The sequence below is a fragment of the Ursus americanus genome, unplaced genomic scaffold (genome assembly GCF_024610735.1).
Source record: "Ursus americanus isolate L20-20 unplaced genomic scaffold, mUrsAme1.1.p SCAF_132, whole genome shotgun sequence".
In the NCBI taxonomy this organism is placed as follows: domain Eukaryota; kingdom Metazoa; phylum Chordata; class Mammalia; order Carnivora; family Ursidae; genus Ursus; species Ursus americanus.
In genome coordinates this window covers 272,774-290,637 of record NW_028273714.1, presented here as the reverse complement: position 1 = coordinate 290,637, position 17,864 = coordinate 272,774, and the positions used below count along the sequence as shown (strand labels likewise).

Genomic DNA, 17,864 nt, shown 5'->3' with positions numbered 1-17,864 from the left:
GTGTAACTTATGCTCAGTCTGCTTTCTTCCTTCTCAAATGAAGATCCCATAGACTTTGAATGTTTCTCTTTCTTATTTTGTGGAAATAATGCGTAACTTTAATTCCAGACAAATTGTCTGATTTTTTTACAGTATTCCTTACTTTTTTCTGTAATCCTTTAAAGTATTTATACTAAAAATCACATTATTTTTTTAAAATCACAATTATGTATCAATATCTATTTTTTTGGTTTCCAGAAAAATGCATACATGGGATATCAAATTATAATAAATACCTTCACCAAATATAGCTGTACATTGTTTTATCCCACTTCTACAACTTCCATTCACACAGAGCCACTGATTCTCTCCACATGGATGCCCATTCTGAACAAAAAAGTTATCTTGACATGTTGCAGATGATCCATTGCAATATTCAGGGAGATCACATTCATCAGTGGGAGGCCTACACATGTCTCCTTTTGCCGCATACTGATAGGGTGAAGTAAATAACATTGAATAAAGCAGAATGTGAACATATAAGTATTATGAAGATGATGAATTTGTAAATGAAGGTAATATAAAAAATTTAAAAAGGCTCTTTACCTGACAATCTGTACAGCATTCACCAGTATCACAAATTGAGCCAGGTTTTAGCATACATGTTTCAGGATTACAGCATGAGTTTGACTTAGCCTCACAATCCTGAAAGGCAAATCAAATGTTCTGAAGTATCTCCCAACTTATACTTGCATTAGACAGATATTTTAATGATAACTGTATATTATATAATTTTCAGATAGATGCTTAAATCACATGTTGGTGAACATAAAAAAATGAAGCCACTTATTCATTTATGTAGCAGATATTTATTAGTTACTACACTCTGCTATACTGTATATCCCTAGAGTAGATTTGACACTGTTGGTTGTAGGGGTTTCTGAAACCCTGGAGTCCACCAAAGGCAAGACATCAAGCTCTCTGGTGCTTGTAGACAAAGACATAGTTAAATACAAGACATAAAATAAACAGAAGCTATGATTTATCAATTTCATTACAATGACCAGTTCTTAATCAACTCTTATGAATCTGTTGTGTTTTAATAAATTTGTAACTTTTATGGGATGTCCAAAGTTTACTTTACTTTTATTTTTTATTTTTTTCTTTTATAAAATGTCTTATTTAAATTCAATTTAGTTAACATATAGTGTATTATTAGTTTCAGGGGTAGAATTTAGTGATTCATCAGTTGCATATAAAACACAGTGCTCATTTACATCAAGTGCCCTCCTTAATGCCCATTACCCGATTATGACATCCACCCCCCACCTCCCCTCCAGCACCCCTCAGTTTGTTTCCTCTAGTTAAGAGCCTCTTATGGTTTGCCTCCTCTCTGTTTCTATCTTATTTATAAGGTAAAATATGTAAGATATATTATATATTTTATAAGATAAAATTAGCTTCTTCTATGTGTAGCTTTATGTCCTTTGTCAAATTTGGGGAATTTTAAACATTATGTTTTCTTTTTTTTTATAATAATAATATTTTTTATTATATTATGTTAGTCACCATACAGTACATCCCTAGTTTTTGAGGTAAAGTTCCATGATTCATTACTTGTGTATAACACCCAGTGCACCATGCAATACATGCCCTCCTTAATACCCATCACCAGCCTATCCCATTCCCCTATCCCCCTCCCCTCTGAAGCCCTCAGTTTTTTCCCAGAGTCCATACTTTACTTTTAATCCTCTAAAGACAAAGAACTAGAAAATTATATTTCTAAACATGATTGAAATTATCACCTTTATATCACCTACCTATATCTTATTATGCCTTAATTAATGCTATGATTTATCCATGACCAGTGATTTTTTAAAATTTTTGATTATTATGCTTAGATAAGAGAAGGCTAGAGAACAATGCTTACACACACACACACACACACACACACACACACACACTTACTTTTTAAATTCCCCCAGGATTTGGAACAGGGTTAATTGGACAAAAATCTCAATAAGTTACACAAAAATAAATCATGCATTTCATTAATCTTAATATGAGTTATAGCACCATACTTACTAGGGTAAACTAAATTTGCAGTATTTTCCAGAACTATTCTGCCTAATCAATGTCATTGTCATTGTTATCTATATGGGATTCCAGAGAATGAAGTAATATCACAGGGACTGGCTCAATTATATGATAGTTAATAGAGCTAAGATACACAACTGTGAAGTTTTACTAGAAATTTTCAGAGTTTCTATTCAGACCCAAACAAGAAAAGACAAGTGGATACTGGGAATAATTTCTTAAAAACACATCATTCAACTAGGTATCTAAAAGCTCACTTTCGTACTGGGGATGATACCCATGTGTGACTTTAGCTACTGCTGTAGGGAACACTGAACTCCTTTTGTGTCTTGATTTTCTCACATCCATAAGCCCATTATGAGTCTCACGATCTCTCTCCCTTACTGCATTCCTTTTATCTCAACTCTTCCACCTCCCACCAATCCAGCAGCTTTATCTAAGGCTTTTGTGGGTTAGAAAACATGCTTTTATTGATTATATATGGTCCAAACACTTTTTACTTAAATATTGACCTGTATTAAAATTTTCAAAGCCACAAGTATGCCTCATTTTCTTGTAAATTTGTGAAAACTTTATATATCTATTTTCCTGAACGCCAGCAGATCTTAGGTTTGGAAAAAATATGGCCATACCTTATTTTATTGCGCTTCACCTCATTGCACTTTGCAGATATTACATACGAATTGAAGGTGGCAACCCTACATTGAGCAAATCTATCAACGTCATTTTTCCAACAGTCTCTGTGTCACATTTGGTAATTCTTGAAGTATTTCAAACTTTTTCATTATTATTATTATATTTGTTATGGTGATCTGTTTTCAGTGATTTTTTATTTTACTATTGCAATTTTGGGGAGTGTCATGAACCATGCCCATATAAGACAATAAACTTAATTGTGTATGTTCTGACTGTTCCACTGATAAGCAGCTGCTCCTCTCTCCCCCTCTTCTCAGGCCTCCCTATTCCCTGATACACAACAACATTGAAATAAGGCCAATTAATAACCCTACAATGCTAAGTGTTCAAGTTAAAGGAAGAGTCTCATGTTTCTCACTTAAGTCAAAAGCTGGAAATTATTAAGCTTAGTGAGGAAAGCATGTTGAAAGCTAAGATAGGCCAAAAGCCAGGACTCTTACACCAAAAAGTTAGCTAAGTTTTGATGCAAAGGAAACATTCTTGAAGGAAATTTAAAGTACTGCTCCAGCGATACCTGACTGATAAGGAAGCAAAATGGCCTTATTGTTAATGTGGAGAAAGTTTTAGTGGTCTGGATAGAAGATCAAACCAACCATAACATTCCCTTAAGCCAAAGCCTCATCCAGAACAAAGCCCTAATTCTTTTCAATTCTATGAAGGCTGAGAGAGGGGAGGAGGCTGCAGAAGACCCTGAAGCTGGCAGAGATTGGTTCATGAGGTTTAAGAAGCCATACCCATCACATAAGAGTGCAAAGTTAAGTAGCAAGTGTTGATGTAGAAGCTGTAACAAGCTATCTAGAAGATTGACTAAAATAATTAATGAAGGCGGCTACACTAAACAACAGGTCTTCAATGTGGATAAAACAGTCTTCCATTAAAAGATGTCACCTAGGATTTCATAGGTAGGATGGAGAAGGTAATGCCTGGTTTCAAAGCTTCAAAGTACAGGCCGACTTTCTTGTCAGTGGTTAATGGAGCTGGTGACTTTTAGCTGAAGTTAATACTAATTTACCATTTCAAAACTTCTAGGGCCCTTAAAAATTTGCTAAATCTACTCTGTCTGTACCCTATAAATGTAAAGTCCAGATGACAGCACATCTGTTTACAACAAAGTGTAGTGAATATTTTAAGGCCACTGTTGAGACACACTCACTGTTCAGAATAAAAGAATCCTTTCAAAATATTACTGCTCATTGACAATGCACCTGGTTACCCAAGAGTTCTGTTGGAGATGTACAATGAGATTAATGTTGTTTTTATGATTGCTAACACAACATCCACTCTGCAGTCCATTGATCAAGGAGTAACTTTAACTTACATTTCATAACGTTATAATTGCAATACATAAGTGATTTCTCTAACAGACCTGAGCAAAACAAGTTGAAAACTTTGTGGAGAGGACCACAGTAGGTACCATGAAAAGCATTCAGAAAGCATTAACAGAAGTTTGGAACAAGTTGATTCCAACCCTCATGAATGACTTTGAGGGGGTCAAGACTCAGTGGAGGAAGTAACTATAGGTGCGGTGGAAATAGCAAGAAAACTAGAATTGGAAGTGAAGCCTAAAACTGTGACTGAATCACTGAAATCTCATGATAAAATTTTGACAAGGATTTGCTTCTGATGGATAAGGAAAGAAAAGTGGTTTCTTGAGACGGAATCTACTCCCGCTGAAGACGCTGTGAAGATTGTTGAAATGACAAGATTTAAAATATTACATAAATTTAGTTGATTAAACAGCAGCAGATCTTGAGAGGATTGACTCCAATCTGAAAAAATTTCTACTGTGAGTAAAACATCATCAAATACCATTGCATGCTTACAGAGAAACTGTTCATGAAAGAGTCCATCAATGCAAGAAATTTCATTGTTGTCTTATTTTAGAAACTGCCTCATAGGGCACCTGGGTGGCTCAGCTGTTAAGTGTCTGCCTTCCGCTCAGGTCATGATCCCAGGGTCCTGGGATAGAGCCCCATGTTGGGCTCCCTGCTTTGGTGGGAAGCCTGCTTCTCCCTCTCCCATCCCCTTGCTTGTGTTCCTTCTTGCTGTTTTTCTGTCAAATAAATCAAATCTTAAGAAAGAAAAAAAGAAGAAAGAAAGAAAGAAAGAAAGAAAGAAAGAAAGAAAGAAAGAAAGAAAGAAAGAAAGAAACTCCCACAGCCACCCCAACCTTCAACAACCGCCAGCCTGATCAGTCAGCAGCCATCAGCATTGAGGCAAGGTTGTGACTTGCTGAAAGCTCAGATGATGATTGGCACTTTTTTATTTTTTATTCTTTTTAATTTTTTATTATGTTATGTTAGTCACCACACAGTACATCATTAGTTTTTGATGTAGTGTTCTATGATTCATTGTTTGTGTATAACACCCAGTGTTCCATGCAATACGTGCCCTCCTTAATACCCATCACCGGTCTATCCCATTCCCCCATCCCCCTCCCCTCTGAAGCCCTCAGTTTGTTTCCCAGAGTCCATAGTCTCTCAGGCTTCATTCCCCCTTCTCTTTACCCCCCCTTCATTCTTCTCTTCCTTCTCCTACCGATCTCCCTGCTATTTCTTATGTTCCATAAATGAGTGAAACCATATGATAATTGTCTTTCTCTGCCTGACTTATTTCACTTAGCATAGTCTCCTCCAGTCCCATCCATGTTGCTGCAAATGTTGGGTAATCGTTCTTTCTGATGGCTGAGTAATACTCCATTGTATTATGGACCACATCTTCTTTATCCAGTCATCTGTTGAAGGGCATCTTGGCTCCTTCCACAGTTTAGCTGTTGTGGACAATGCTGCTATGAACATTGGGGTGCATATGGCCCTTCTCTTCACTACTTCTGTATCTTTGGGGTAAATACCCAGTAGTGTAATTACTGGGTCATAGGGTAGCTCTATTTTTAACTTTTTGAGGGACCTCCACACTGTTTTCCAAAATGGCTGTACCAACTTGCATTCCCACCAATAGTGTAAGAGGGTTCTCCTTTCTCCACATCCTCTCGAACATTTGTTGTTTCCTGCCTTGTCAATTTTTACCATTCTAACTGGTGTAAGGTGGTATCTCAATGTGGTTTTGATTTGAATTTCCCTGATGAGCACTTTTTTAGGGAACAAAAAGTATCAGCAAAGGTATTTAGCAAAAAAAAAAAAAAAGTATTTTTAATTAAGATATGAACCTTGTCTTTTAGACATAATTCTATTTCACACTTAATTGACTATAGGTAAACATATAACTTTTATATGCACCAGGAAACCAAAATTTATTGTGATATTCACTTTATTGTGATGGCCTGGAACCAAACCCACAGTGTCTCGGAGGTATGCTTGTGCTCAGGAAGAACACACTCAAGAGGGAAAGTAAAACTTAGGTCAACTCCGTTAGAGAACTAATGACCTTGAAAATCACCTGTATGGATAATCTACAAACCACTGAATCCATATACTGATATATGTGTGCACTTATCAGTTTATTTCAATATAAAGGTGAGTTTGATGTATTAGGGAAAATGGCAGCATAATACTATAAAAATTTGTTTATAATTTTTCATGTAATTCTGCTATATAGTCTTCCAAATTAGTACTAACCTCTTCATTTCCACAGTCACATTGTTCTCCTTGTTCCACTTGTCCATTACCACAAACCGCAGCTTTGTATGATGCATCTAAGTGTGGCTGATTTTGAAGACATTGGGACTTTGGCTTTGAAATAAAATGTGCAAAATCCTCCATGCTGCAGTTACTGAAGACCTTCACACCACTGGAATGACTAAACATACATCGAACTTCACATTTTTATGTAGGTATTTCTTCATAAATTGCCTAGACTTGGAATAAACCTATTTAATAGCATTCCACAAGAATTAAAATGCTCAATTTTGTTAGTGTCAAACTCATTTTCTGTACAAAAGAAGTCAATTGTGCAAGAACTTACATTAAATATTTTAGTTAGAATTAAATAATAAAATTTTATTGTTTCTTATGTTACACTCACTCATGACATTATTTTCTCTTATAGTTCCTACTTCACAAAGTATGCCATCTGTTTCATTTGTTGCTTCTTTTTCTTTTCATGACTCCTAAATATTACAATAGCCTGTATTAACAAAGAGCTTGGGCTTTTCACTTCTTTTATCTATACTTATTCATAAATAATCTTACTCAGTACTGCATTTTGAATAACACCTATACTTGATAGCTCAGATAGTTGTTTCTCTAACTTAAATATATTGCTTAAACTCGAGTCTAGTATCCAGTCTTTATTCAAACAGAGATAACATTTCTAAGCACACATCTAAAATACTACTCTTTTAAATTTACTACTTTTTATTATTTATTTATTATTTATTTTAAATTACTACTCTTTATTCTTTTAGTGACATTTATTTTTCTTTAAAATATTTATTAATAACTGAAATATTATTTGCTCATTATCTTCTCCTACTAGTTTTTCAGCTCCAGGAGAAAAGACATTCCAATCCCTTTGTTCTCTAGCACAGAGTACAGATCTCAATGATTTTTTTTTAAATAAATTCTATGATGGAACCCATCTGTTGTAAATAGTCATGCTTTGGTTGCTGTTACATTATGAATTTTAATATTCTGCATAGTATTAACATGTGAAAAGATTATATTCATAAAGGTTTATAATTTGATGACAGATAGAGCTAATGTGAAGTTATTGGATTTTAAGGCTACAGGCTCAAATCATTGTCCTTTGGGTTAGGACAAGGAAATGTTATTTACATGAGGATCATGAACAAATTAGGGATTTTTAATGAATTACCAATTTTTTTTTGAGGTCACATCCTGGTTGAACATACTGTTCAGTTATAATTACCACAAAATAATGGATTTATTGTTACATTGCAAATAATTCAGATCATTTCTGTCTAAATACCAAAAACCAAAAGAAGAAAAAGTGATACAACATGATATTACTTAAGACTAGGCAATGAAAAATATATTTATTATGTGTAACTGGTTTATAGGGGATATACTTCTAGTAGTAAAATTAATGTTGTCATTGAAAGAAAATATTAATCATAATTACATCCAACTAAAGAATTTATTTGTAGCTTGAATCTTTGCAAACATTTGTTGGACATTCCCATTCTCCAATCTCTCATTTTTCCTTGATAATAGAGCTTCTGATTTTCAGTTGCATACAGGACTTCCTTGCACAATCCTTACATTTCTTAGCCTTTTGTGAAGTTAAAGTATACATATATAAAGTTCAGATAATTGGCCTAAAACAAAACCATATGTTTAAATTCTAGAAAATAATGTTGACAGCCATGCTTTCATTCTATTGGTGACTATAATTTTGGGTGATTGTTATAGTTAAAGCTTCCATCATGAGCTATGAGATAATCCTGGATAAGAAAGTCACTGTGTAGAAATTAATGTGAAATTATACAGTGAAATGCCATGCAATTAATAGAATGCTAATTTCCCAAAATAAGATAAACTTCTCTTTGATTTAAGCCATTATTACTTTGGAATTTCTGTAACTTGCATTCAAATCTAAATACAAAGTCCATCCCAATAAATATAGATCTCAATCAGGATATTGCTGTTTTAATCACATTTCAAACACTCATTTTTCTCACCACTCACCACATAATTGCAAAGCATTGACAGCAGGATGCAGTGTTCTCATTACAGTGAAGGTAGAGAATACTAGAATAGATCATCTTTTGCTTAATCCATAAGCAAAACATGTGTTCAATATCTGCACTTTTTTAGAAGAAGCAACATTCATTAGAAATAAAATGAATAAAACCTGTATTCAAATATAACTCTGGAGAAGTTACTAGAGCATTTCAATTACTAACTGAAAAAGAAATAACAACACTTCAACATATACTCTTTCTGTGAAGTTTGTACAGCATGGAGATAATCAAGCAAAAATGGGAAACAAAAAGATAAAAACAATTGCTATTATTAAATAAGTCACAACGAATTTCAAAATATGTACATCTAAAATGATAATTACTAAATCAGAAATTAATAACAAAAAATCTAGATGATCCACAAATATTTGAAAATCAGTTGACATACTTCCAAACCAGCCCACTAAACAAAAAAAGAATCACAAAGAAAAAGAAATATTTTAACCAAATAAAAAAGAAATACAAAATGTCAAAATGTATGGTATGCAATTGAAGCTGCAGTTAGAGGGAAATGTATAGCTTTAAAGGACTTACACAAAAAGAAAGAAGGTTTAAAATTAAGTGTTTGCATTTTCATGTTAAAAATCTAGGGGAGGGGCGCCTGGGTGGCGCAGTCGTTAAGCGTCTGCCTTCAGCTCAGGGCGTGATCCCAGCATTCTGGGATCGAGCCCCACATCAGGCTCCTCTGCTAGGAGCCTGCTTCTTCCTCTCCCACTCCCCTCTCTCGCTGGCTGTCTCTGTCAAATAAAAAAAAAAATCTAGGGGAGAGGGGCGCCTGGGTGGCACAGCGGTTAAGCATCTGCCTTCGGCTCAGGGCGTGATCCCAGTGTTATGAGATTGAGCCCCACGTCAGGCTCCTCCTCTGTGAGCCTGCTTCTTCCTCTCCCACTCCCCCTGCTTGTGTTCCCTCTCTCACTGGCTGTCTCTATCTCTGTCGAATAAATAAATAAAATCTTTAAAAAAAATCTAGGGGAGAAAACTAGTTTACCCAAAACTATGCATAAGATTAAGAAAACTATGCACAAGTGATGAGAGTCAATAAATTGAAATACAATCTTTAAAAAAATCAATTAATTTGATAAAACCCAAGTTGAATGATTAAGAAAAAAAATGAAAGCTCAAATTATATCAGAGATAAAAGAGGTAATATCACTAGAGATTCCAGTGACTTTTAAAGAAAAATAAATGGAATTTAGTCTGGTGAAGATGGCAGAGTAGGAGGACCCTAATCTTACCTCTAGACATCACTATCATCCCATTAATAAACCAGAGAGTGATCCAAAGACTGGCAGAATAAACTCCATGACTAAATGTAGAGAAGTAGCAACATCAGAGAGGTTAGCAAGGGCAGAAATGGTAGTTAGGAGCTGCCCACAGCAAAAGGGGAGCTTCAGGCTCTGAGAAGGGAAAGCACCAGGGGGCCCACATCAGGGGTAGGGGATAATGAATCCCCATAACATCAGCCTTGAAAACCAGAGAGGCTGAATTCCATGAGTTGGTATAACCAGCAGAAGTTGGAGCCTGGAACTTCAAAAGTCGGCTGACTCAACACTGGGTGAGAGCCAAAAGGGTGAGTAATAGATGGGTCCTCACCCTCAAAGATATAGCAGCTCTCAGACAGACAATATAGAAGTGACAGTTTGCACACCAGTGAGGCAATGAGAGGAAGATCAGTTTATACTAATTTCAGAGTGTGATGGAGAACTTCTCCAGCAACAGAGGAGCTGGCAGGTGCCATTTTCCTCTCTTGCAATCTAGCATAAACACAGAAGCACCTGTGAGAGATGGCACTGCACTCATACTTGCTACCTAACTTGCTAGCAGTATTCCCTGTCCATGAGTTCTCCTGAGGAACCACATAGTCCAAGACTGCTGGCTTCAGCCCTGGGCTCAGTGCAAGTTTTGTTAACTCCACATATGCCCCATCCAGCTGCCTCAAGAATAGAAGCCACACAAACACATGCCATGCTGGGTGGCCGCCACACCTTGAGGGATCTGGCCTATGACTAGTAGCTCAGTGCAAATTTTGCTAATACCACTGCCCCACCCTTGAGCTCTCTTGTAGTCACACCCCCTCAGAGCCAGTCTGCCTGAGTCTCACTAACACCATGGAGAGCAAGCACAGCCCACAACAGGCAGAGAGCCAGTGCAAACATCCGGACTGAAGGAAAAAGCAACTCATACACAACAGCAAGCAACACACATAGGAGACTCCCTTGAAATGCCAGGTTCTGGTGAACAGGGGACACTGCACTGCAGGGCACTACAGGACCTCTTCTTCATAAAGCCGCTGCTTTCAAGAGCAGAAGATGTAACTGACTTTCCTAACACACAGAAATAGACACAGAGAGATAGACAAAATGAGGAGATGGAGAGATATGTCCTGAATGAAAGACATGACAAAATCATAGCAGGAGATGTAAGTGAAACAGAAATAAGTGATATGTCTGACAGAGAATTTAAAATAATGATAGGGAGGGCATGTATTGCATGGTGCACTGGGTGTTATACCCAAGTAATGAATCATGGAACTTTACATCAAAAACTAGGGATGTACTGTATGGTGACTAACATAATATAATAAAAAAATTATAAAAAATAAATAAAATATACCTTTTGATAAAAAACACAAAAATAAAATAATGATCATACAAGGATACTCACTGGACTTCAGAAAAAAGTGGAAGATATCAGTGAGAGCCTTGACAAACAGATATAAAATAATTTATCAGAGATGAAGAACTTAATAAATGAAGTTAAAAATACAATAGATGGAATAAATAGTAGACTATGGGAAGTAGAGGAATGTATCAGTGACCTGGGGGATAGAATAATGGAAAGCAAGCAAGCTGAATAGGTGAGAGACAAACAAATAGTAAGAATAGACTCAGAAAACTCAGTGACTCCATCAAGCATAATAACATTTATACTATAAGGATCCCAGAAGGAGAAGAGAGAGAAGGGGGGGGCAGAAAAATGTATTTGAAGAAGTAATAGCTGAAAACTTCACAAATCTTCACCAAACTTCTCAGAGAAACAGAGATCTAGATTCAGAAAGCAAAGAGTTCTCCCAACAAATTCAACCAAAAAAGGTCCACACCAAGACACATGCTAATTAATATGGTGTAAAAAAAGGGGGGGGGTGATAAATAATTGTAAAGGTTACAAGAGAAAAGAAGACAGTTATATACAAAGGACACTTCATAAGTCTATCAGCTTATTTTTCAGCAGAAACTTTGCAGGCCAGAAGAGAATGGCACAGTATATTCAACGTGCTGAAAGGGAAAAATCAGCAGCCAAGAATATTCTATCCAGCAAGACTATCATTCAGAATAGAAGGAGAGATAAAGTGTTTCCCAAACAAAAGTTAAAAGAATTAATGACCACTAAACCAGCCCTACATGAAATGGTAAGGGAGACTCTGTGAGTGGAAAATAAAAACCGTAAGTAAGAGTAAGAAAATAGGAAGAACAAAAGTCCATAATACGAGTTATACCTGTAAAAATCAGCCAAGAGAAGCAAAAAATAAAAAGATGTAAAATATGATACCAAAAACCTAAGCATGGAAGGGAGAGGAGTAAGAATGAGTTCAAAAGTGACTATCAGCTTAATATAGACTACTATATGGAGAAGATGTTCTGTATAAAATGAATAGTAACCAAAAAAAAAAAAAAAACCCAAAAACTGTGGTAGATTTTCTTTACTTGGATTCATCACTAAATAAAACCAGAAAAACATGGCCAAGAGAAAGAGAAGAAAGGTCAGAGAAAAACTACAAAACAATGAGAAAACAACTAACAAAATAGCAATAAATACATACCTATCAATAATTACTTTGAATGTAACAAACTAAATGGTCTAATCAAAAGACATAAAGTGACAGAGTGTATTTTTAAAAAGACGTATCTATATGCTGCTTACAAGAGTCTCATTTCAGAACTAAAGACACCTGTAGTTTAAAAGTGAGAGTTAATATTCTTCTCAAACAATTGCAGAAAAATAGAAAATGAAAGAAAGCTTCCAAATTCATTATTTCTTTTAGCATAATACACCCTAGCTCCATCCATGTCATTGCAAATGGCAAGATTTCATTCTTTTTGATGACTGAGTAATAAAAATAACACACACACACACACACACACACACACACACACATACACACACATCTTCTTCTCCAACCATTCATCAGTTGATGGACGTTTGGGTTCTTTCCATAATTTGGCTATTGTTGATAATGCTGTTCTATAGCCTCTTCTGAGATAACTATTTTCATATGAGTCTCTGCCAAATCAGAGCCTGAGATAAACATTTGAGTGCAAGTATTCTTAAGAAATGATTGCAGAAGCAGAAGTGAAGGAATGGAGAGAATGTGATGTTATCAGCTTTGTTGCTGTAGGCAATGGGGCTTAATTGTCTAAGACATATGAGGAGCAGAAAATGGCTGTGAGAAATGTCCTTCAGAAAGACAAGAGGCTGGCTCTAGTCACTGGATGATGGTTTCCATAAATCCCCTATTTGGTCCTAATTCTATGAAATCTCGCCGTTGTACTCAAAGAATAATGATGATAGCATCAAATTCACTAGGTCTTTGAGGCATGGCAGGATCCTGCAAAAAGGCCGTCTCTAGTAACAGAAGAAGCTGAATAACAGCACCTCCGAAATCAGGAGACGCCGAGACTTCAGGTTGGGAGGCAAAATGAAAGAGATTCACGCTGACAACGCCAAACTAATAACTCATTCTTGTATAGTGATCACAAGCCTGTATTTAGCCCATCAAATCATGCATTGGGTCATAAAATCTGGCAAGTGACTTAGTGATAAGTGTAGAATTAGATCACTTAGGAAAAAGCAAGTGTGGTATCAGATTACAAGTGACAGTGAGGTAGACATGCAGCATTGGGCATTGTTGGACACAGCCTATATTTGACCATTATTAATTATTTTAGCAGCCTAGACTTTTTAAAACTAAATACACCAGACTTATTTTTATATAAACTATGTATATAAAGCATATAAAAGTAAAGCATCTTACATTGCTTCTGGGTTCATTATGCAGACAGTTCCTGAGCACTGGCATTTGTTAATATCATCATAAGCTATTCCCATACTAAGGCTCAGTAATTGAGCTATAATAACTGCAAGCGATTCCAGACTTATGGTTCTGGGGTGCTGGAAAGAAAGAACACACATGTTCACACATTTTAGAAGGTAATTCATTTACCTGAAAAATAACACAATTATTTAAAATAGTCAATAAAATTGATAGAGGCTTCTAATATGTTAACCACAGGTATGTCATCCATATTGGTCTACCATCTTACAGGTATCATTATCAATATAAGAAAGATATAAAAAATGAGATCTGAAATTTTACCAAAATGTAAATGCATGGCTCACTTGGTGTCATCAGGGCAGGAAAAATATTGCCCCATAACTTGTTAATTATATATAGCAATTGTTATAGTCACATTTGTATTCACAAAAGAAAATCTTAAGACACACTACACATACAGTGTCAAATTATTAACAGGTTATGTTCATCTATAATTTAATTATTTGGGGATAATATTTTATGTGAATCTCCCATACATTTAAAAAAATCATAAATTAACCCATTGAATTAAGCTAAATAATGACTGAGATTAAAAATGCTGATTTACCACAATTGTTTAAACTTTGTTTTCAAAACTAAAATATCTTTATAATTTTTCTTTTTGCGAATATATGATACCTATTATAATAGCACATTTTAACCATACTAAAACATACACAGTTTAAGAAAAATCCAAAAATCACACTATCCCTTCATATAGATTTAATAGCATTTCATTGACTATACTTCAATACTGGTTTCTAGGAATACATCTTGGTGTCTTCTGTTTGCCTCTCTCAATCAACCCTGCGGCATTTTCCATCCTGCTCTCTAGCCCAAAAGGTGACACCAATAGATTACATTAAAGGGTTCCTTTACCCTCTGCTTTTACCTTGATTTGGTCTAAAGAGAAGAACAGGCTAAGAAAAGACAAGGGCATTTATTACCATCACTGCCAAGGTGCCTATAACTATCTGAATCCTTGAGTGGAGCCCTCTACCTTCTGTCTGTGACCCTAGTAAAATAGCACTGTCCTTTCCTTCAAGTCTGGGTGACAATTCTTTTATTACTAGCCCTAAAGTATCGCAAAGTTCCTCAATATTGCATACCCACTGACAAATGGTCCCTTTATCAAATTACCACAGTTTAATGTACCACCCATTCTCAGAGAAAGAAAGGGAGAGGGAGGAAGAGTGGAAAAGGAACTGAAGGATTCTGAGGATTCTATTAAATTTTCAGAATTTAAATAATTGAATATTATAAATAATAATATAATAAATAATAGTATATTATATTATTACTGAACTTATTTATAAATTTTCTTTTTTGTAGGATAATGTAGAAAAGGTCTAGCAGTTATTCAATCAATGTATCTTTACAATCGTTTCTTATTCTTTATCTGTCCCGTTCCCTGTTATCTGTTATAGCTCAGTGAGATGAGATTCTGATAGACTGCAGAATTCTCTGTGCTAACATATAGTTGGCAGAAACCTCAGTTCATAACACAAGCGAAGGAACAGCCCCTCCTTTTATATTCTGTAGAAGAATTTGTTTTACATTGGTACTAAAACTTTTGGAGACCTCCTCAAGGAGGCCCTCTGAACCTCGTGTTTTTGTGTGTTTGTTCATTTTCAAGTCTTATTTAAGATTCAGTTACTCAATAGGCCAATGTTTATTCAGGTTTTCTTTCCTATGCATTTGATAGATTTTATTATTCATGAAATTTGTTAACTTTATCCAAATTTATTGCCATACATTAGTTGAGAATATGCCTTGTTTTATTTTTAATATGTGTAGGATCCATGGTGATCATGTACCTTTTTTCTCAATGAGGTTTTGATAATTTATTTGCTCGTTTTAATGTAGGATACTAGTTTTGCTTGGGATTTATCAGTTTTAGTTATCTTTTTAAACAAATTACTTTTGGATTTGATGATTTTCTCCATGATATGCATATTTCATATTTTTCACTGATAGTCAATATTTTTTATTACTTTCTCTTTTCTAGTCTTTCAGTTTAACTTGTAACTACATGTTTTTTGAAATTGGACTTAGATCATCAGCATTTAAGTTATCTTTATTTTAATTTGTATAATTAAAGCTACAATGTTCTCAGTTCTGGTTTTTTTGACATCCCAGGAGTTTGGCATGCTGTATTTTTAGTGTTTTTTAGTTAAAAATGAGTTCTAATTTCTTATGTTTTATTTGCAAACCTTCAGAAATTTTAAGTGATCTTTCTATTATTTAGTTCTAATTTTAATCCACAGTGGTCAGAAAATATTCTCTGTAAGATTTCTATCATTTTATATTGATACTACTTTATTTATCACTACTTTATTTTCTTCGGTAAATTAAAAAAAGAAGCAAGGGAACAGAAGAAATCTTTTATAGGTGATGGATATGTTTATTTCTTTGTTTGATGTGATGGTATTATGGATTTATGCATATGATAAACCCATCAAAGTGCATACATTAAATATGCATAAATTTTTATATTAAATATACTTTAATGCCTTTAAAAATAAAATAATATTCTGCTGCTCTTTGGTATAAGGCCTTTAAATATGTTTCAACAAAATGGAAAACAGGGCATTGCTGCATTAGATATCTCCTCATTCTCAAATATTATTATGGACATCTTGTTTTCTTTTATTCTTTCACATTTGCTTTATATGTTTTGAAGCAATGTAATTTGGTGCACACAACATTATGATTGCTGTCCTTCTTTTCAATTCCTTTGATTATCATTTAATATTCCTCTTTATTTCTAATAACATATCTTTCCTGAAAGTCTACTGCTATGGATTGAATTGTGTCCCCTGCAAAATGCTATGCTGTAGCCCTAGCCCCCACTGTGACCAATGTGACTGTATTAGGAGATAGGGTATTTAGGAAGTAATTAAGGTTAAATATGGGCATCATCTGATAAAACTGTGCCCTTAAGAAAAGATCTCTTGTTCTCTTTCTCTCTCTTGCTCCACTTCTCCCCACTATGTGAGGACACAAGAAAAGGTAGATGCCTGCCAGCAAGAAAGAGAGAGCTTTCACCAGAACCTAATCATGTTGGCACCCTCATCTCAGACTTCCAGCCTCTGGAATTATAAGAAAATAAATTTGTGTTGTTTAATCTACCCACTCTATGTTATTTGGTTGTGGCAGCACAACCTAATTAAAACATCTATTTTATTTGCTATTAATATGCCCAAGACAAATTGCTTTTGTTTAGTATTTACATTGTATACATTTTCTGTTTAAATTTCAACGTATAGATTCCAGTTCCAGAAAGATGGAGCAAACAAATGCCAGTCTATCTCTCCCACTGAACTCAACTATGATAGCTCGACAGAATAGAGAGACAACTATTTGATTTGACAAGCTGAATTGGTCTCTCCCCGCCCAAAAGCCATGTAGTCTGAATTTGGACATGAGCACTGTAGTGCATATGGAGAACCAGGAGAAGTTCCGTAGTTCTGAATTGAAGAGTAGAAAAGGAAGCTCTTAAATCTCACAGAAAATGAGTATGTCCTGTTTATATCTTTTCTCCTTTTCCTCCTGTTCTTTCATGCTCCATCCATCAGATGATTCTTCAAGGACTGTGTAGCAGCACCAAAGCAGCCAAAAGAGGGAAATTACAGAATCAAAATTCTGAAAGAGGAGCACTTTCCTTTCCTTGCGTGAGCTTTAGGTTCACCATTTTGGGACCAAATAAAGCAGTTCCGTTTTGTCATATTCTGTTCTCCACTGCTTGGCCTCCAGAGGTGATACAATCACAGAAATGAGAAGACTCTGGACAAAAGACTAAAAAAAGCAGCCACAAATAAGTGAAATGTACCAGGGAGATAGAGAGCTGTGAATTCAGGAAATCAGTACCACAAAGCTATATTCTATCTATCTATCTATCTATCTATCTATCTATCTATCTATCTATCATCTATCTATCTATCATCTATCGATCTCCATGTATCTATCATCATCATCTCTATCATGCATCTATCTTTTAATTTTTAAGTATATATTTTTTATATTTAAGTATTAGCCTTTTTATTAATCTGGGCTCTCCAGAGAAACAGAACCAATAGCATAGAGAAAGAGAGGTAGAGAGAAAGAGATACATTATAAGGAATTGGCTCACATGATTATGGAAGCTGGCAAGTATAAAATCTGCAGAGTGGGCCAACAGCCTAGAGACCCAGCAGAACCAATGATATTGTTCCAGTTTGAAGGCCAGCAGGCTGAACACCCAAGGAAGGTGATGGTGCAGATGAAATCTGAAGGCAGTCTGCTGAAGAATTCTCTCCTGCTTGGAGAGGATGATCCTTTTGTTCTGTTCAAGCCTTC

The 17,864-nt window shown here is 35.2% G+C and overlaps 1 protein-coding gene across 2 annotated transcripts in view; it reads right to left on the bottom strand.

Moving 5' to 3' along the window:
• Positions 1 to 17,864, bottom strand: part of LOC148106697 (disintegrin and metalloproteinase domain-containing protein 2-like) — a 123,141-nt gene that overhangs the window by 63,165 nt on the left and 42,112 nt on the right. For both annotated transcript variants that reach the window (XM_087860574.1, XM_087860575.1), the window contains exons 11-14: positions 13,467 to 13,603; positions 6,348 to 6,528; positions 586 to 684; positions 276 to 471 (exon numbers count right to left, since the gene is read on the bottom strand). In XM_087860574.1, coding sequence (XP_087716700.1) covers positions 276 to 471; positions 586 to 684; positions 6,348 to 6,528; positions 13,467 to 13,603 — 613 coding nt within the window. The remainder of the gene's footprint in view (positions 1 to 275; positions 472 to 585; positions 685 to 6,347; positions 6,529 to 13,466; positions 13,604 to 17,864) is intronic.